At 41.5% G+C, this 22,228-nt stretch overlaps 1 protein-coding gene across 1 annotated transcript; it reads right to left on the bottom strand.

Annotated features, from left to right (window-relative positions):
• Positions 1 to 1,936: 1,936 nt before the first annotated feature.
• On the bottom strand, positions 1,937 to 14,735 carry epha2a (eph receptor A2 a). Its single transcript, XM_086199365.1, has 17 exons — positions 14,554 to 14,735; positions 13,622 to 13,689; positions 11,637 to 12,273; positions 7,595 to 7,750; positions 7,166 to 7,498; positions 6,821 to 6,948; positions 6,553 to 6,730; positions 6,338 to 6,440; positions 6,029 to 6,081; positions 5,795 to 5,920; positions 5,525 to 5,710; positions 5,381 to 5,442; positions 4,995 to 5,204; positions 4,666 to 4,815; positions 4,222 to 4,415; positions 3,390 to 3,545; positions 1,937 to 3,115 (listed from the first exon to the last, which is right to left on the bottom strand). The coding sequence occupies exons 1-17, from the start codon at positions 14,627 to 14,629 to the stop codon at positions 3,007 to 3,009; spliced, it is 2,925 nt and encodes a 974-aa protein (XP_086055491.1). The 5' UTR covers positions 14,630 to 14,735; the 3' UTR covers positions 1,937 to 3,006.
• Positions 14,736 to 22,228: the final 7,493 nt, after the last annotated feature.

Genomic DNA, 22,228 nt, shown 5'->3' with positions numbered 1-22,228 from the left:
CCAAAGTTCTAAATGTTCCTCTTGTTACTTCGCTTGATGTTTGAACTTCAACTTGCAGAGTCGGACCCAGAAGCCTGAAAACAGAGCAGATCTCACCTTCAACTCAGGCATCTGAATGAATTTCTGACATCACAGCTAGTTTGGATGCAAACATGGCTCTGAATGCAATCCACGCAAATGTGATGTGAAACGTTATTTGTTCCATCCAGCTCTCATACATGTGAAATGAATAGTAGCCAAAGATTCTGGAGTGATTCCATGGATTTAATTAACAAATGTAACTATTTTGTGGAACATCTAAAACATGACATGATGCTCCTCCTCAGTGGATGTGAGCTTAGCTGCAGGCTGGAATGTAACCTGGAGGACAACAATGATTAATTCTCTGTCTGGACTTAAAAAAAAAGACACAGGTAAAGCGGTAATAGAAGTGACATTACTCCAGTCAGGATGAGGAGACTGTCTCAATACTGGAGATTTATTGTATTCCACGGATGAGAACAATCAAAGGGCTCTCTAATAATCAGTGTTCTCTTCTTTCCCTGTTTGGAAATTACACTTTTGAGAATTTGGCCATATGGTCAACACTGTTTTGGGGCCACCATACTGAAATAAGTTGTTCCCACACTTTGATGAATGTATTTGAGTAAACGAGTGATATCTCATGACCTCAAAATAACAAAACTGTGAGAACAAATTGTAAGATGTTGCAACAAATTAATAAACAAGCTATATAGTCGAAGCTCAAAATACCCAATTTAGGGAACCAGTTGTGTCTTTTTGTAACAAAATATTCAGATTTAGGGGGATAAGTTTTATCATGTGGTCTGAAAATAACGAATTTGAGGCAAAAGGTTACAACAAGTGGCCACAAAATAATTAATTGAGGGAAGATATAGATATATTTTTATGTTGGGTCCTCAAGTTAACTAAATTGAAGGAACAAGTTATGTCCTATTGCCGCTAAATAAGTCTTGTTCTTTCTGGCCACTACAGGGCCGGGTAGCTCAGGACCTTGACAGTGACTGTAGCAATGTATTTGTCAGAACTGTTGTTGAAATGATGTCAGCAGGTCAAACGTGTCCAGGCACGCCTCTGACTGGAAGCTGTCTTTAAGTTTGTGTGAGAAAAAAAGGGTGTGGAGATGTTTGAATGCAGACAATGATCATGGCATGTCGTTAAAGTCACAATTCGACGCCACAGAATAGATTTAAGATGAAATTGATGATGTAAATCTTTTAAAGAGCGTGAGAGTAAGAAAAATGACACTTGGAATGATTTTCAAGTCAAACCTCACAGCTGGTGAACGTAGCGTGGCTGAGTGGCTGTGGTGTGATGGAGCACAGTAATATGTAGGTGTGACATTCTGCTCCACCTCGGCAAAGTCACCCATGTTGATCAACTCCATGTGGACTACAGCCGTCCTCAAAAAACAAAACTGAGGAGCCACAAGAGCGGAAGTCTGCAGTGCTGTTGGGACGAAACTGTTGAGTCTCTGATCTTTAGGAGTGCTTGTGACTGAGCTGCTCAGAAATAGACAGACCTGCAGCATTAATGTGTGTGAGGGTGGTGTCTGCTGGTGGTGTGAAGGATTGGACTGTATTTGTATTTAAGTATAAAAACTTGCACTTTTATGTTCATATCTATTTTCAGTTAATAAAGAATAAGTGCATTTGTTATTTTCTAGTTATTTAGATTTTTAGCGTTTACAAAAAAAACTAATACAATTTGGTGATTTTTGTTGACAAAGTCCTTGTTTCAATTTTTTTGCGTAGAGTAACTTCAAGTTAAATGTTATGATGAAAAAAGTAAAAGGTACACACTCTAAGTCAAACACAGATACTGTATTTGCTGGGCATCAATCGGAAAATTTATATCCCACAAGTTGGATGAGGAAAAAATGTGGAAAAATAAGAGATAGAGAAATGTAAGAAATGGCATCTTTATTTTTCTGAACATTTAGTCATGAATACGTATTTCGCTGGTATATCTGGGACGTCACTACAGTATGAACATGATCAGTGTTTTCATACTTTACCATCTTAGCATGTAAAACTTTCTGGTACACACAAAGTACAGCTGAGATTGATGATAATTAGGAAGGTATTTGGTTTGTGAGCAAATGACAAAGTCCTAACATGATGGCACAAGAGGATGAATGTGAATGTCTGCAGCTAGTGTACATTATTCTCTGAACGGTTGCCGAGACGTTTCTCCCTGAGCTACAGACATTAAGATACATCATCTAGGAACCATGAATCAGATGTTTCAGTCTGGAACAGAGCGCTGGACGGACCAGCTGGCAGACAGACATGATACTGCCATCCAAAATGAAAAAGAATTACAATATGATAATAAACTGTGACTACTGCTTAGTACAATAAAGTGATCCGGTCACAAGGCAACACTGATTTTATTTAAACACAAAAATCCATCGCCTGACAAAATGTGCTCCACATCAGAATTATCTCACGTAACAAATGACATAAATATACAATAAATATTAAATAAAAATAGACAGCTGACATTAAGACATGATGTAAACAAACAAAGAGACTTTAGTAAAATGCATCATGGGATATAATACAAACTATAAAACATAAGAATGTGTGATTCTTTGCCCTGAGTGGAACAATCATTCCAAGGTTAAATGAACGAATCATTGGCTGGCAGGAAAAAGTCTACAAGAGGCCCCTGATCATAAAGAGCCTTCAATATTCAGTCATTCAATACAAAACAAGCCCCAGCACTCTCATATAGCCTCAGATGTTCTTTTCCTATGTCTTATATCAACATATAACATGTTTACACAGTGATAAAATATGCCTCTTTTGCACATAAGTGTTTTCAGTCTCTTTCCCCTCTGAGGGGCCAGCAGGGTCCTCATCAGTCACGCCACACTGCGCCACAGCAGCATAGCTAGTGTTCACCCCACGTTTCAGTCCTCCTTGTCCATGAGTGAAATGGCGTGGTGAATCAGTGCACTTTACTCTGAGGAATGCTTCATCACACTGCAAACACGCTGAGGGAGCTGGTCTCATCTTTCAGACCCAGGATGCTGTAGGCTATCCTCTTCATGTGACCTGGCAACCGCACTCCGATATTCCTGATGTCTCTGTAAGAAAAAGAGTCTTAGCTTTAGAAAGTGGAACGTGGGGTCTGGGTTTAAATTAAGACGCCACTGTGGTGCTGGAGAGGGTATGGCAGTGGAGAATGTAAGGAATGGCACGGACAGAGGTGGAGTAGAGGACGCCTGCATTCATGAGACGGATAACAAATGTTCAGGCTGAAAGCTCAATACGTTCTCTGTATGACCACAGAATGTGGCGGGATGCCAGAAAAATCAATGCAGCGGGGCAAAGCTGCACCTGTGCCATGTGTGCACTTACTCATGCCTCAGGGTGAGCACCTGCTCCATGGTCGTGATCCCTGCGCGGGCGAAGCTTTCGTTATACTGGCTCATTTTGATGGAGTCCAGCCACTCGGACACGGATCTGAACATGGTACCGTCTCCGCCGCTTGTGCTGGGCAACCGGATGGACACCCTGCAGCAAGGAGCATGTCTCTGAATTAGTCATCAGTTCCTGCTACTTCAGGCATGATGAGTGCAGTGTTACTGTCTAAATTAGTTTTGATGAAGGATGAACATTAAAACATTGATTTGTTAAAACATGTATGACAAATCAAGTAAGTTTCAGGATCTCTTTAATAGTAATGTTACCCAAAAGTGTATAATGTGCTTCATATTTGGTAGTTTTACTCATCTTGTATTTTGTTTTTTTTCTGTCTTCCTTCTGTAATTGGGCCTCCCGGCCAGAGTATTACACTTTGTTCTTGTACAACCAGACTGACAACAAAACATTATGAATCATGAACTGTAACAGGCTCTAAAGTGTGATAGAAAACTTACGACATAAAACTTGTTTAAACATGTGAGAGATATATCTTATTCGTAGGGAAAACTTATTTCTTTAGATGTGGAGCATCTACTTTAGAATGAGACTGCCTTTTTTGTGGCTTTTTCAGTATTTTAAATTGAATCTATCATTCACTTTGGAGTAGGTGAGTCTACATGATAAATTTATAACTGGTAAAGATGGTTGGAGCTTGTGATGGAACAGATTCCTTGTTCCTGCATTGTTTTATTTTTTTTATTCTCATGTCAGTATTTCTTTTCATTTGGATACTTTCACTATTTAGCAAATGTTGCCAAAATCTCACCGTGGATCAAAGTCAGCGATGGTTTTCAGTGATTCGGGGCTCCGGAGCAGTGTGTCCAGAATGTTGACGATATCTGAGAAGCGAGGTCTCTTGGAGCGGTCGTGCTGCCAACACTGGAGCATGAGCTGGTAGATGGCGGAGGGGCAGTCGATGGGAGCAGGAAGCCTGAAGGCCTCGTTGATGGCCTTCATGACCTGGGAAAGAGAGTCATGCTTAGATTTATACTCAGACTTTCAACAAGCAGATGTTTGAAAACGTGCTGTGTTGGGGTGTTGACATTAACAGTTCATTTGCAAGGAATGGTGGGAAAATACACCGGATGGTAGACAACTTTCAGTCATCCCCTCCCCAGCTCAGCTGCTCCGTGGCAATGCAGATTCAAGTTTTATCAGCAGAGGCCAAAACAATCCATCATTTAACCACAGTTGGACAGATGAAATATACCTCGTGGTTGCTCATGTCCCAGTAGGGTCGTTCTCCAAATGCCATGACTTCCCACATGACGATGCCGAAGCTCCACACATCGCTGGCTGAGGTGAACTTTCTGTACGCAATGGCTTCAGGGGCCGTCCAACGAATGGGGATTTTACCACCCTGAGAGAAGATAAACAAGTCATATTTAATAGATGGAGGGAGTGGAAAGACAAAGTGCTGAAAGACTAATAGTGTAAATTGGACACTTGAGAGTGGAAATACCATTAACAGTCTGGCTGCTTACTGCAGAAGAACAAAGGTGGCTCTATACTGCAAAGTCTTGAGGCAGTGAAACTTACTCTGGTTGTGTAGGTGCCCTCAGCATCATCCTCCAGCACACGTGACAGCCCAAAATCAGACACCTTACACTCCAGATTTCCGTTCACTAGAACGTTCCTTGCCGCCAGGTCACGGTGAACATAGCTCATGTCAGAGAGGTATTTCATGCCAGCAGCTATTCCACGCAGCATTCCCACCAACTGATATGATGGAATCTCTCCATCACGGTCCTAAAGGAACACAAAATGATGGAAATCAGTATGTTATTGCTTCAGAAGTTGGTTTGTTTCGTTTAGTATCTGATGGTATGTTTCTATGGTATAAAGACAACCATATGTATAACACCCTTTTTGAGCAAGAAACTTAAAAAAGCACTTGAAAATCATGCGAACCCTCCTATTCATACCTTCAGGTATGTGTCAAGAGCTCCATTCTCCATGTACTCGGTCACAATCATGGCATGCTTGACTGAAAATGAAAATGGAACTTGAATTAAAAAAAGTTTATGTAGATACATTTTAATAGATTGTTTGATTTCTGTTGGACTCACATTTGGTTACAACTCCCTCCAGGCGGATGATATTTGGATGGGAGAACTGTCCCATAATGCTGGCCTCACTCAAGAAGTCCTGCCTCTGTTTCTCTGAGTAGCCTGGCTTCAGGGTCTTGATGGCTACGGCAACCTCTCCTCGAGTGGGACTCTTCATTACGCCCCGAAACACTTCCCCAAACTCTCCTGATAGTCACACACAGCAGGTGGACACGTCAGAAACTGAACCCTGATGTTTCATGGAATGGAAGGAAGGCGGTGGCCACTTACCGATACCGATGACCTTTTGTTTGCTTATGGCGCTAGTGTCGATTTCTGTGACAAATTTCTGGATGGCAATGTTTGGGTCCTCATACATGTGTGGATCAACGTAAGTCTTAAGTGGCTTCAGTTGATCTAACGAAGACGAAATAAGAAATAAATAAAGAGGAGATATTAGACTAATTAATGACTTGAACAAGCAGTTTCATCACAGAATTATCATGGTATGTATGGTTTTCTAACCTGTTGAAAAGTAGGGATCCTCAGGTCCGCCCCGGTGACGAGAGCTCAGTCTCCTGAAAATAGAACAAGAATAATCATTAAAGGACAAGACAGAATACAAACTGGATATTTAGTAATTTCAGGTTGGTCTCTCAGGTCTCAATAGAAGGACTGACTATTACAGCTAAAACCTCCATGAGCTGTCATACAACAACATCTTTAATTTACTAGAGCTTGTGGCACATAATCACACAGTTTGCAGGTCTGAAGATAACATTTATCTGAATCACACAGTTGCTGAATGTGGATCTGAAGACTGTCGTAACCAACCGTCGACGCAGCAGCAGGACAGCCACCACAACCAACAGAATAACAGCGACTCCGACGACAGCGCCCATCACCATGGTAGAGTTGTTCTGGATCTGAGACTCAGCTGTGAAAATCACAAAAAAAAAATTAACCAACCAATCAAGTGTTGAAATTAATGCTGAAATGTGAACCTATGATCAGAGTCAACAGTCTGTAGATGGTGATCCTTGTCGTACCTAATGGCGAAGTATGGAACTCGTACTCCATGCTGTAGCTGCCAGGGGTGCCTTCAGGACTCAGAGCCTGGACCCTGAACATGTAAGTCGTGTCAGGGGTGAGGTCATTAATCTGGACAGAGCTTTTCTCCAAAACCAGGACTGTATAGGTGGTTACATCACGCTCGCTTTCATCATCCTGCCAAATGAAAGAGAGCAGTGATTATTTGACTCTCGTACATCAGCCTCCACTTTAAATGACAAAAGAACACAAAGCAATCTGTCTTACTTTTCTGCGGTACATAAGCTCATAGCGATGATTGATGTGGGCTGGAGGTCTGCGAGACAGAGTCCAGGACAGAGACAGACTGGTGGGGCTGCGATCATCCAGATGGATCAGCGTCACCTTAGGGGGATCTAACGGTCGGCGAGACAGAAAGCAAAATAATGGTTAGTCACTAATCATAGTTTTGGGAAAGGACACTGTGAAATGGAAGCCTTTGAGGATTCAGGGGGTCAGACTGAAATCCTAATTGTGTAGGAAGTAAAAACTTCTCTCTGTGTATTATTCACTATTTCTATGATTCTATCTCTGAGACATTAAATATAAACATATGAATACGACTGAGCTCACCAGTATAGTCAAGAGCGGTGGTGATGGTTGCAACGGGCTTCTCTGTGCCGTACTGGGACACGCCACTGTGGGACTCCACAGTGAACGTGTAGTTAAGATGAGAGTCCAGGTCACTGACTATGACTGTGGTGTCCTGCAGGTCTGTAGGACCAGGCTCGAAGCGGATCTTCTCGCCACAGGGGACACATGAAGCCCTATCGCATTGCTCACACACTACACTGTATGTGAGGTCGCTGCGGCCCCCAGTCACCAGTGGTGAACTCCAGGACAGCTGCAACCTGCCCTCTGCTGACAGGGTGATGGAGGTCAGGTCACGAGGGGCACTGGGTGGAGCTTTAGGAGGAAGTAGATGACACAGAGGAGTTAACTTCTGAATCACTTCTGCTGAGTTAAGTTGGTCAAAAATATGACTGTGAGTGGAGAGCTCACCAGAGCAGGCGGATGTTGGAGAATCTGAGGGGGAGCGGAAGAAACCCTCCTCGCACTCACATTCAGTGGCGCCGGCTGTGGAGGGCTTGGTGTTATCAGGACAAACCTGACATAACTCGCTTGATATAGATGGCTTGAAGTAGCCTGGTTTGCAGACTGTTAAAGAGAGAAGGTGTGTGTTAGTTTACATGTGACATATACTGAAGGAATAACTATGACAAACACAGGAAGGAATGACTCAACCATAGGCAAACAATAAAGCTCTCGCTGTAATATTAGACCTCTCCACCCGACAGGAACCATTTGCTGTGAGTAACATATAATCACAGCTTCTTTGTCTCCAGAGGAATGAAAAGGGATTTCCCTGATGCTCTGCCTTCATTCGTCTTTTTTGCCTGAAGGCCTACTCTCAGGTCACACTGCCGGTGTCAACCGGATGACAGCAGAGCGTTAAATCTATCAGGTGATCTGATATGCCTTTCCCCTGTGAACTCTCATTCTGGCAGATAATATTTGTGTTTTTGCCAGAGGAAATAGCACTCTGGACACTGGCAGACTGTTGTAATGACATTTCAGCTCCCAGATAAACAGGCTTCCAGGGCATTGAAGGTTAATGAATGTGCAGACTGGACAGAAACCAGGACACAAGAGCTGCAAGTCTGTCTGAGACTGATGTTTCCTTTCTTTGCACCTTCCTTCCACTAACCCCGGGACTGTTGGCAAATAATGACATGCAACGTTGAAAAGTTGAAATGAAAAAGAATTGGTATGAGGAGACATCTAGGATTTCCAGTTTGCTTTTGGAAATGTACGCACACTTTCTGGGTTATAAAGGCATCTGGGCACATTAAAAAAATGTTCAAAGGATAGATGGTTTGAGAGATCTCCTGTCTGCTCTCATTCTGCTCTCTCTCGGGAGCAGCCTTTCATCTGGCCCCTCTGCTGGTGGCCAGGAGACGAGGTCAAATGAACCCTGGATTGGAGACGTGGTCGCGTTTCTTCACCACCAAGGCAGAAGGACCTCTGCACTCCAAAGTATTACATCAGTTGGGGATAAGGGACAGGTTGAGTTTGAGAAGGAAGGATAATGAATAGATGGACCGATGGGGGATGGGGGGTAAAGGTCTGAAGCACCAACAGAAGTTCTCTCTGGGGAGTCACTTGGCGGGCGTGGGGGTGTAGCTGAGGTCTTTTCGCATAAGAAAAGGAGGCCAGCCCATTTCATCTTGAGCTGGAGCAGCAGGACCTCTGTCACGTACCAAAGAAACTCCAGCTCTATTCATCTATTGTCTCTGAGACTGGACCGAGTGGTGCCATAAATATGTTGCACAACTCATTACAGTTTAGAAATAGTGGCATGTGTGCAACGCTTGAATAAAAATATTGTTAGAGCAAATTTTCGCAACGGTAGTTTCTCCTCATAATCTTTTAAAACTTGAATTTTAATCATGTACACAAAGAGTTGGAATGTAAATTCTAAACTTTACATTGATTCAATTACTTTTATTTTCACTTGTTGAAGGTAATTGTACTCCTGAGCTCCTTTTAACTATAACACACATCTGAAAAGGACTTCTGTTCCGCACCGGTGAGTCTGGTAATTGCATCTGTTTTTTGCTTTTTGTGTCAGCGCATTGTTCTAATGAGTGGGAACATGGATTAGGGAGCTCGTTGCGTGTGTTAACAACCGGATGAAAGAGCAAAGAGGGGCAAAGCGGGGCATGTCATTGGCTAACAGCTGTCCTGTTGCTCTACTAATCCTCTTGACTAAATTACACTCCACACCTAACTAAGCAGCCACGAAACTAACCACCCTCGCGCACCAACTGTCGACTCACTCCCAACCCTCAAACTGCAACCAGCGACAACCTGCTAATTTGTGTCAGTCAGCATTCCTCCTCATCTGCTTACTTCCTTTCCCCACAACTGTTGGACTCATGAGTGAAATTCACATGCAGACCATTAGCATCTAAGACATCACTTAATAAAAACTGGAGTGAAGCTGCTGGTATTTCTGATATTAGAGAGTTGACTGGAACAACTTTGTGTTCTTTTTTTTCTGTGATAAAATATGTTTCCTGTCTTCTAATGAACAGGTCATCGTCCAGACTTTGGAATCACAGATGATTTTTACCATCATAAAGACTTCCTTGCTTCCTTTCAACAGCTCCCTGCCAACATCCGGTTCAGGTGCTCAGTTCAGAGTCCATCAGCAGTCAGGAACCTCAAAGACTAAAACATTCCTCTGCCTTGACTTCCTCCCCGCCTTCCTCGCTTATCCTGCCTTCCTTTTCACAGCCTCAGAACTTTATTTGCTTTTTTTGGCTATCAGTGGTATGAATGATCTGTGCACTTGGAAGAATGAAAAAAAAACCAACAATACTGCCAGTCAAGGTGACTCGAATCATCAGGAGTCATAAACCGCAGCCTGACTAAGAAAGGCGTGTCATCTCCGTCCCTATAATCTGTGGTTCCTGTCACCTTAGCAACAGGCACACACAAATACTTGTGAGAAGAAGACACAGCACTCAGGTAGTCATTCCAACACATTCACACAGCCCTTCCTTTAGTCAATCAGTGCTGTAGGTGACGCCAGGGTGAAAGAATTCCTTTCAGAAATCCCCGCACCATACTGTGCGCTTCCTCCCTCTTCTCTCTGCACCCTCTGTCCTCCCACGTTTCCTCCAGACCACACCACACCCCAGAATGCCACAGAAAGGCCAGCTTCCACAGTAACAGAGGAGCACATACAGGACCAACACCACAGATATGTACTGTACTCCACATATCCATGAGTTTCTTTTATTACTGACTTCATATATGTACTCACAAGTCTTCCGTGAGGGCACCACATACCCTGAAGTTTTTGCATACTTAACCTTATTCTCTCTGTCTCTCACATAAACCTTCAACAGTGTGTTTCCAAATTCCCCATAATTTTTAACTGGTCTCTCTTTTCTTTCTTTGCATCCTAAATCCACATTCCTTTAACTCATTTGGACCTAAAAACATAAGGAAAATGCATCGAAATAACTATGGCATTTTTGTAAATCACCAGCTAAAACACAAGGATTTAATAAAACAACTTAGAAATAGAAATGTCAACATCCAGAAAACATTTCATTCTAAGTATAGCAGATTCCCAGTAAAATCTCTTGCCTTTTCTGTAACGTTCATTGAAAGATTTGTTTTTTAAATTGATAAACAAACTCCTAAAATGACGTGGGTGACGCCTCAGGTCTTAAAGGTAGCTGTAGCTGAATAGCTGAAATACCCACCCACCCTTTTAAGCTAAAAGCCAAGTCTCTGCATCAAAAGTTGCAGTTAGAGAGAGAGAATTGAACTCACACTCCAATTCAATTTTAATAGCAAGTATTATAAGAAGTCACCTAGTATCAAAAGTTAAAATTTGGAAGCTTCACAAAGAGATCAAAAGGATAAAACTTGTTTTCCAGCTTAAAATGTATAAAAAGAATTAAACATTTCCACAGAGCATTTCATTCTTCAAACAGGTCCCACAAACAGAAATTTCTGAGTACACTTTTAGTCAATTTCCTGTATGAGTACACAACATACTCAAAGTAGGAGTAATATGCAGTATGACACAGTCCTACTTGTGTACTGTGCTTTCAGCCCCTCCAGAAACAGTGCCTCAGCTAAGTCCTAATCCTGAGGACAGTGGAAAGAATGCGCTATGGGCAAACCAAAGCTGATGATTCATTGATGGAAGACTATGGTAATTCCCACTGTGATTGTTATCTTATGGAGCAAGCTATGGTTCAAACCAACACAAAACAAACAGGTTCAGACACCCTCCTGTGTTCCTCCATTTTCCGTGTCTAATCCATCTGAACCTGACTGACTTCGAGACGGATATGAAATGTTTCTGTGGCAGTTTTCCAAACAAAACAGACATAATTATCATTCCTCTGCACTCAGTCCTTACACCTTGCCAAAGCAATGATTTGATGTGTTTCATTTACTACAACTGACATTGCAACACAAACAGCTGAGTGTGTGGCATGCTACTACAGCAGCTTACCTTGGCAAGAGTCCCCAGTGGTTTCGTAGCCAGCCAGACACTGGCACTGGCCCACGGGAACCACCCATTCACCCTCAGCTGTGCAGTAGATGCGTGGGGTGGCCTGGCTGACGGCGTTCTCTACACAGGCTCCTTCAACCTCCCTCAGAGTGTCTGCCACCGTCTCTGGGAAGGCTGCCAAGCTCTGTACTGTGGACGGGCATGTCTTGTAGTACACTCTGACAGACAGCAGCGCCACACAAGCACCCATGTCCTGAAAAGCCAGGTAGAAGCCTTTTCTTGACAGAGGCCCCACAGTCCTCGTCTCTGTGTTGACCTTCAGCACACGGCCCCGGGTCACCTCATCTGGAGCAATGGTGGCCACTTTACGGAACTGTCCTTTACGGAAGTTTGTTCCCACATCGGCATCAGCCTCTGAGATGAAAAGGTTGAAGGTTTCTTTGCAGGACACGGAAGCGCCATCAAAGGTGTTGCAGTCTCGCACGATAAAACGAAGCTCAACAGAGACCCGTGTTGTACCCGGGCGGCGCTGAATGAATGTGGTGCGCAACCAGTTGTCTTGTTCACTAGAGTCGATGCTGCATACACTGTAAGTATAGAAAAGTGAGCCATTGACCACCGTCTGGACTATCTCCCACTGCAGCAAAGAAAAGATAAAGACAGAAAAGGATCAGCTTAAGGGGCAAAAGTCAGTGGTGTAACAAAGCTACCACAAAAAAAGAGAACAAATAACAAAAAAACATATTTCAGTGTGTATTCAAGCTTTGCTCTCGCCAAGAACCAACTTTATTGACGAGACACCTCTCCATTCATGCTGAGTGAGAAGCTCGTAAAGAACAGAGGTGAGCTGGAGCCTTTTTTCCACACATTAGGATTATTGGCCTTAACATGTGCTGTGTTCACAACGTGTGTGGTTTTCCACTAACACACTAGACCCCATGTGTTGGAGACGGACGTAAATCCAGCATACACTACTGTAGAATACCAACTAACATTTATGGCAGTGTAACATGCTTTATAGTGCAGAGGCATGGCAGCAAAATTGGCAGCAATTAAGAGTTTTAAGAGGATAAAGCAATGAGGAGAGGAAAGATTAAAAGCCTCCATCTAACATTAAGATTTAATGCCTCATATGGTAGCAGAGCCAGAGCATTTGAGGGATTCGGAGGACATTCTTCTTACATGTTTTTCGTAAATAAATCTGTCAAATTTAAAAACGGGTCGCTATTTCAAAAAGGTTAAATTGGTAGATTGACATGGCACATTTTTTCAGCATAGTCGGTTATTACTTCTTTGGTTTTCAAGATTATACATATTAAAATCATCTATTTTACTTGTAATTACAATCCCAAGTTCATTGTCTATTCAGAAAGATTGTACCGCATTTGGAAATGTAACTGTTTCCGGTGTATTCATGGTCATCTCCTGGGAAAATTTAAATACACTTGAAGAGATGAAAGGAAACTTTGACAAGAGGGGAAATCCTATCCAAAAAACTAAGACTCCTTGGATCTTCGCTAACAGTCGCATGAAGCCCACACAGTGAGGTGGCTGTGTCCTGTTGCCTTTTTTAGATGGAAACCACTGAACTATAGATAGAGGGATGGTTCTCCACACACGAACCAGTACTTCTACAACTGTACAGCTCTCAATGCAAAGAGGAGTACAGAGTTCCATGTTGAAGTGAAGCAAACCTACCTCGATCCTTTTAAAATTTAGGATCCTAAATGTAGTATTGAACTTTGACATTTTAACAGCATTGATGAATCCTTTAAGAAAGAGCAGTTGTGACGCTGGTGGAGCCGAGTACTGCCAAACCTCATCCAACAGCCACCTCTGCTCTAAAAGGCCTTTTCATGTTGCTAAACTCTACTTAACTGTCACCTGGATGAATCTTCCACTGCCTTTTATATTTATTTGTTGTCGCACATGGAGACACTTAAACCTGAAGTCTTAAAAATTCTTGTTGAGGTATAAATACTCACCCCGTTCTCATATGGCAACGTCAACCAACCCAGCTCTCCCCCTGAAGCTCTCATATCCAACAAAACTTCTACAGAGACAAACAGAGAGAGAGAAAAAAACACGTGTTAGACTGTATAACAAATGTTTTTAAGTATCTCTATCTCCTATAACTTAATAACTACATGTGGAGCATCAGTAGTTTAAAAATTGCAAGAAAAATACAGTTTTAAATAGAAAGTCAATGTGCAACAGGTCTATTATCTGATTTATTTAACAGGTCTAACAACTACTGGTACATGAATTAGTGTTTTTAGGTAGATTAGATTGTTAAATCATTAGCAATTTCGCCGATTGGACTGTACAATAAATTCTTCCGTCTTGATCTCTGGGGCCAGCAGTTTTATGAGGGGGCACATGCCAGGCTTTGACAGTTTAATCAAGCATGTCGGTCTAATTCAGCACTTCATTGACCGTGTCCTCCAGGTCCAAGGAACGGCACTGGTAGGGTCTGAGAAAGGCGTGGGCAGTTAAAACACCGTGACCGGAGAAACACATGAATGTATGTGCACCACAAGTAAGAGAAAAGTCGGACATGTTGGGACATCTTACAGGTGCTCCTTGGTCCGAAGGCGAAAAAGACAAGTCACTCTACTATACAACCTGACATATTTTTAAATAATAATGAAATATTTAATAACATCTTAAGTAACTACATTTTTGTTGGTAGAAATCGAATTCACACTATCTTGTTTAACAGGTGGTATTTCTGGTTGGAAAACAAAACAGTACATACATTAACTAAAGGTATGAGGTTTTTTTGTTGTTGTTGTTTTAAAGCGACACAACTTTTAAGAGAAGAAATAATACCAAAGTTTAACGCATACATGTAAATTCCAAACTCCTGACTCACGACTTGGGGGTTCTTTTTGTCAAGAAAAAGTTGACCACTTACGTTCTTTCGACTGGAGGCTGTTAAATACTCCGTTGAAAAATAAGAATAAAAGTAAGTTGACCCGGCGGAGCTCCATGGTCCCATAAAACTTTATATTTACACTTGTGCTCTCTCCCACCTCCGTCTGTCCCGCCGGCTCCGCTTCAACTGAACACTCTCCTCTAACCGCCGGCCTAGCACGAGCCCGCAGTCTGTCCATTGAGAAACAGGTGGCGTCATTGCCCCGCCCCTCCCCGCGAGCTTTGGAATGCGGATGCATTCTAAATATGGTTAGGAGGTGGCGGGCGGGGCTGGCAGTCTGACCGCACCTGTCTCAAGAGGAAGGATGGTGGCTTATTAAGGAGCCCATTGTGTCGTATTTTATGACATATATATATATCATATAAAACAATTATGAGCTGCTTTTCCAATGTCGTTATCAAAGTGTGCGAGTATCATAACCAAATTAAAGGGCATAAGTAGTTTTAAAGATTTATAACAAAAATTGTAACAAAATAGTATGTATATATATATATATATATATATATATATATTTATATATATTGAATTCAGAAAAAAAGCAGCTAAACATCTAAAAACGATAGTAGCTTGAGACTTGAAATAATTGTTGTGAAGTGAAAAGATGTGTGTGTAAATTTGAATCACAAAATTCCACACAATGAAAAGATTCAAGTACATAAGTACCATAAATCTGAGGTTGAGTGTAGTACTTGAGGGAACGTAGTACCTTACACTTCTTGTGCCAAATAGCCAAGATTAAAACATGGTTTCTATGGGTAAAAAATACCTTTATATTTTAGCAATAATTTCATAGTATTTTGCTTTTATGTCATTTCTAAGGGATTTAACGATTTGGGTCAGTAAATCTACCGTTCTTAATTGCGTTTAAACAAAGCAAAAAAGTCTGGATTTGGGTTGAAGAGTTTCAGTTTGAGTCACGTTGCTCATGAGTGCAGTCTGGAGTCACTGCCCTGTCATGGTATGGGAATTTAATTAAAGATGAAGCACCCAGCAACACCGCAGCAGGAAGTAAACAAACAAAGAAGGTAGGATTTTACATTCCAATCCTGGTTTGGTACATTTGTTGTTCGAATATATATTTAGACACCTGTTTGGAAACTTTATGGGAATTGTATGGTTTGGTCGTGATATTTCAAACTCTAAGTGTTAATATTAAAGTGCAAGAGTGTACGAGATCGGGTCATTTTTCTAAATGAAAGCGTGTTTAAGTTGGACAATCTTTTTTTGACCGTCTTCCAAGTAATTGCCTGAACGGACCACAGCTCACCCAGGACTTGTCTTTCCCACGACTGGTAAAGGAGGGGTCAAGTGGGGGTGGTGGCCTGGTATGAATATATGACTACTAATGAGGCGGCTCTCAAAAAGAACCTTACAATTTGGGTATGAATATGTGACAACAAGGAAGATCTGACAATAGCATCACCTAGCAACTCTTATCTGATGGAATTTCAGAGTCAAGTCTTCTCTATGAAGCGGTGTGTACTTGGACAGAAGAGCCCCTCCATTTGAGAGCTGAACGCAGACAGCCGGGCTGACAAAGACCCCCCAAAATATCAAGTGAGGAGGCGGACATTGTCTTGTCCACAGTTACCATACATGGACATTAATCATACAACAGGCAGAAGGAAAGATGTCAGTGAAAAAAAAAAATCGATTAACAAGTTAAGTGTGGGTTGAATTAATGCCTTTCTGACCTTGGAATGACAATCACGTCAATGACTTACAAACACAAATTGTGGGTTAACACAATAAGTATCACTCCAAGAGAGCAGCAAAGACAAATGGAACGCTTGTGATTAAATGATGCGCCGTTCAAGATCACGACTAAGAGCATGCAAACTTTGAAGGACATTGAATTTGTGCTCGTGTTTTTAATAACAGATACACTGCTGCTTGTAGTTTTGTTAAAAAAAAAAGAAGGTTCAATTACATATTTACTTCCTCAAGCAGAAAAAGTTTGTCCCATGCAGTATCATTAGTTTTTTTTTAAATTGTTTTTGTTTCATTTTAGTTTTTGGTCTCCCCTGAGGAAAAATATGTGATCCCGAAGATCCAAATATCCTTCTCTGTCAAATACTCCAACACACTTTGTTTTCAGAGTGAACAACCACTCGAAGGAAACTTCAATCTTAAGCATTCAAGTAGCTCCTTCTCCCCTCTCTTTTGATCCACACTGAGGTACACTAAGGTGTTATTTTCAAGTGTGTTAAAGCGTAGACTTGGAGAAGTGGTTTCTGTTGTCATCATCGAGTCGGCAGTGTCAAAGGTTAACACCCTCTCTAACACACAAGTATGCAAATGCTTTCATTACAATATAGGCTTCCTTTCATTCAGCTAACGGAGCATGCGTCCTGCGGGAGAGTGGACTGCAGCCCCAAAACACTTGGGAGCCCAAACGCCCCTCCCTCTCGTCACCAGCCTCTGAGGGTGATGACAACACAAAAGTACTTCACACCGGGGGCTGGACCTGTATTTTGTGGGTCAGTGAACAGCAGCCGAGGCAGCAATGCCATGTCATTCAGACCCTGCTCCCCTCACACCCCTGCTTTCCTCACACTTCTTGTGGTATCAGCAAACAGGGAGATGGAACACCATTGAAAGCAACAGGGAGTTTTTGTGTGCCGCTAACATGAAATGCGCCTACTGTTTTAGACCATTCACACAGTTAGGGCCCCCAAAACCCTTGTTAGCTGTGATGGATTCCCGCCTTTGTCAGATATTTCAGGGTTTTGTCTATGTTATTCCCTGTTTTAATCTTGATTTTCCTTCTCATATTTGCATTAATAGTGAAAATGAATGAAGACTGAAGTGTAGATAGCAACACCATACGAAATGCAGTTCTTGCTAATCAGACACAAAAGGTAGTTTTGATATGATTCCTTTCATATTTCTAGAGATGCATCTCAGTCTGGATGCACAACATGCAAAAACAACAAAACAAGAGAGTCGGAAGGGCATCAAATAAGCTAACATGACTCCATGCAGCTATTTTAAGTCAGTTAAACATCAGAGGGGCACATGGAAAAAGATGGAGGACAAAACAAATGACAGCAGTCCACACTGGAATAAATGGAGTGTCTGCTGGCATTTTGTGGTTAGGTTTCGGCGCAGACCAGAGGGAACCTGCCGGAACAAGACAATTTTTCAAATCGCATAGTTCGAGGTTGCAGTGCCAAAAAAAAAAAATCAAAAACCACCTGTGTACTTTACTGTAGTAACCCTGTAGATAGCTTGGTGATGCTTACAACAAATCCAATATCACCACTTGAAATCACAGCGTGGACATAAAAATGATTTGATATCAGAAAACAATAGATTTGCCTGCATGTATACCACAATCTTGTACATTTTCAGTAAAATAAAAATGAGGGCAATGTTCTCTGCAAACATATCTGTTCCAGAGTTAAAGCTGCCTTGGGCTGACTCAAGGGCCTGAAACCTGACTATGGAAGATGTAGCCTTTTAAGAGACAATAACATGGAATTTAAATGGGCCCTCTGAACTTGCAAGGTAATAATTTTCATCCCACAGAGGAGTGAGCGCTCCTTCAACAATCTAGTGATGACGGAAAAATTACAGAAAGCGTGAGGCGTGCTTTACAGAACAAGATGAGATGTGCTCACTATCCTCCGGACTATTCAAGAGACACATGCACCATTTAAGTTGAATATTCAGTTCCCTACCGTGAAAGTATTTAACCCTTTATTGGGAAAGTGACTATTTTAGTAAAACCTAAACAAATAAGCACAAACATTGGACCTCCTTCATGAAATATTTGCTACATTCTTTAGCCTGTTATTAAAAGTTTGCTTCCTGTTTGTAAGACTAAATTGAGGGTGTAAAAAGAGCTCGTGTAAAGCCCAGTAATTTCGTGAACATATATGTAGCAAGTTCAACACAGACAGGAGAATCTCTCACTCTAACAACATAGAAACCACATAGCAGCATACAACTACTCTAAACCTGCCGTTCTTGTACTGTATCTTCTTTGCAGTAATGGATGCTGTATTCTGCTCGAAAATGTAATGTGATCTGTGCCTGTTCATTGTTTTATTCTCCATTTTTGTCAGTGGCTCTAAAATCTCCACATGCCACCTCTGAAAACACTGGAATTTTTTTTTTTTTTTGTGGGGAGGGGGTGGTGTCTGTTTTTGTGCAGTGTAGCATTAAGAAACAAAAGAGATGAGCATGCTCTGACACGTTTTAATCTTGTGAAGAGAAGAAATGTGAGAATGTGCCAATAAAAACTCACGCATTACTCATACATACTTGGGTTAAGTCTATTAGTGGCTTTGCCCTCATCAGTCAACGCCTGCACTGGACCTCATGAATCAAATGGCAGCTGGAGAAAAAAAATGAAAACCACAGGTAGATGGGAAGATATTTTTGGAAAATACAGCCAGTTGAGAGGATTGTCTCACCTTACACTTGTAAAACCTGGTTTAACAAAAGTGGAGTCATTTAAAACTCAGCCTTTGTTCACTGCTTGGCATTATGTTCTTTTGTTAGTCACTAACAGGTTGTGTATTCGGATTTGAGGAGTCCTCGTTGTCTGGCCAGTAGAGTGAGGGGACCAGGGTAAATAATGAAAGTGAAATCTCCTACAGTAAAGACCCGTGTTAAATGTAATGGATGTTGGTGAGGGGGCCTAATAAAGATGACAGCACACATTCATATGCATTCGTTTGTGTGCTCAGCTTGACGAAGTCTGCCGGCTCACAGGCTTAACAAAGGGAAGGAAGGAAGCCAGGGGGCTGCGCAGAATGCCTGGGGGTGTGAGGCAACAACACACACAGACACACAGACACACACAGACATACAGACACACAGATACACACACACACACACACACACACACACACACACAGTGCCCTTCCAGCTTGCATCCTGTGGTCTCTCAAGTCTGAAATTGTAGGAGTGACAGCTGGGCTTGCACACTCTGCATGGGCTCACACACACACACACACACACACACACACACACACACACACACACACACACACACACACACACACACACACACAAAGGTTGCTTCATCCTGTTTACTGTTTACATTTCACAGTGGCTGGTCAACTTGGGAGGGCTGATTACAGGCATTACAGCTGTTTGTAAGGTAGTGCAGATGATGGCTGTTGTGAGCAAGCAGCAAACCAGGAGCATCGAGGTTTATTTTGATATTGCAAAGTAAATTTAGTTGGGAGTCATTAATCCATGGATTAATTAACAACTAATTTATAATGATAGTTTTGTACTGCTAACAATTGCATTTATACCTCAAAAGTCACAAAAGTTGTGTTAATTTAGGGAAGTTATCTTGCTGAACAAAATGTGCGATTTTCCTAAATTTTCATTTCCCCCAGAGCTTATTTTCTCTAATCACTGACGATCCAATGTCAGTGGACAACTTTAAGATTGTTGGAAAATTACTGAAGAGGGAAAAATGTTTGTGTGACATAATTGAAAGCTTCACTTTGCACTTTGTGGTAAACATGGAAACAATACAAAATCTTCCAGCTGAATAGAAAAATAAGAGGAAGTCACAAAATCCGCTCCTGACAGACATGATGTCAGATGGGACCCCGGAGCTGCTTAGTCAAGGTCTGCACTCTAACGACCACAACTGTTAAGAAAAGGAAGGACAAGAGGTAGAGACTGGCAGTGTGGTCCACAACAATCAGATCATTATTTAGTCAAAAGGGCACCTGTTTTGTGAGTGGTGGGCCTGGATTCATGGGGTGATGACACGACACAGCTGAACAATGCAGAGCACGCGGGAGTCAACGTTTCTCCACTCCAGCTATCTGCACGATTCAGATTTTTATTTCTGCACACTTGGCTGAAAGAGATTGTAGAGTGCAGCTCTTACTTTTCAATTAGAGTTTAAGCATTTTGATTGATGAGCTTCAGAATTTATTGCATAGAACTCAACAGGAAGCATCTCAACGACACATAGACAACAGGGCTGACGTGTATATCTCTCCACTAGATGACGCCCTGTGGCTGACAGCTGCCCCCAAGTGTCAGGAAACAGTCTGGCAACCAACTTCAGATACACAATATTAATCTTGGTCACCCACCTTAAAATCCAACCCAAACTACTGCAAAATCAGTCAGCAGAAAAAAATGTAATCTGTCAAATTATAGTTGATTATGTTGAATTTATTTCCTTTGTGAAGCATCATTGGGAGGCTACTATTTAAAACCAGGAATGTGATGTTGCACAAACCCGATAATAGTATACTGATACTGACTCAGACAGCTGGAATAGATATTGGTGAATAAGCAGTTGATTACATTTCAGTCAATGGTATTGAAATAGATTAGATTATCAGCAGTGTAGTGGTAGAACTGCAGGCTATTATGCTTAAATGAGAACTAACATCATGAAGGGAGTATCAGCATTTATCACATTTATTATACTTATTTGCAGCTTGCTCCTGATTAGTCATCATTTTAACAACAAAACAAGATGAGTAGATTAGTATTAGGAACAAGATTTGTTACATTTTGTTTTATGCCATTAGGAAAGCATGATGGTTCCTTTCCACAAAAGACAGACAACAGTCTCCTTGACACAATAAGGCACACAGCTTGATAGTTATAATTTAGTTAGTTATAGTCTAATACTGTTATTGAATCAACAAAAACAAAAAAGTTATAACTTTTTGTAATGTATTAGATCCCACCATTGACAAATTTAGAGTAAGTTTAAGAATATGACAGAAGAGATTACGACATTGTAAATTTGAGAGAAGATAGAGAAATGGTAAGATGGCAGTGTCCGGCATAATTTAAACATGATTAACTTTTTGTAAAATCTTAATGAAGGGTGGTATTCTAGCGATACACTCAGACTGAAATGCAGCAGTCTGAGGCAAATGTAGCTCTGTTTTAGTGTTTGACCAAATGGGGTCAGTAAAAAAAGCACACCTACTACCAAGTATTTTACGAAAGCCCACTTATCATAAATATGTATGTGCATTTGTATTTAAGAAGACAATACTTTTACTCCACCACGTTTGCCTGAGCCTAACAGTTCAGATTTTTCAGAGAAAATACAATACACTGCAAATAAAGATGAGTTACTTTCGCATGTAAAGTCTCCAAACATTAGAAGGACATGTCAGAGCAGAAAAACTGGAACAAACATACACACACACACACACACACACACAAAGGGTGGCATAGCCCTAAACTTAATCCTAACCCTAACCAACTGATGCCTAACCTCAACCTCAAACTAACTGCAATTTACACCTTCACTCTAACTTTGATAAGGTGTTCATAAATTAAGTTCTGCCGCATTAGGACCGGTCTTTGGTCCCCATGAGGACTAGGGGTCCTGATAAGGTTAGTGTTTATATCAGAAAAGGTCTCCAAAAGATGACAAAAACCAAGTACGTACACACACACACACATTTAATCTTAGAGGTCAGTGAAACTGGAAGAGATCATTTGCACTTTTAGATTGAATATTACACTCAGTATTAAATACTCTGCCTGTACTTGAGTAGGATTTTCAGTGGGGAGTTTTACCAGAGCATCAGGGTATTTCTACTTTTAAGTAAACGAACTGTGCCCGGTGTATCTCTACTCAATGACCAGCGGATATAAATACTTGGAAATACAAGCTTACCCTCTCCCCGGCAGCTGG

Source organism: Aulostomus chinensis, chromosome 3 (assembly GCF_037954235.1).
Source record: "Aulostomus chinensis isolate RoL2024-O1b breed Wild chromosome 3, RoL_Achi_v1.0, whole genome shotgun sequence".
Taxonomy (NCBI): Eukaryota; Metazoa; Chordata; class Actinopteri; order Syngnathiformes; family Aulostomidae; genus Aulostomus; species Aulostomus chinensis.
The sequence above is the reverse complement of the archived record's forward strand: the minus strand, read 5'-3'. Positions and strand labels throughout refer to the sequence as shown.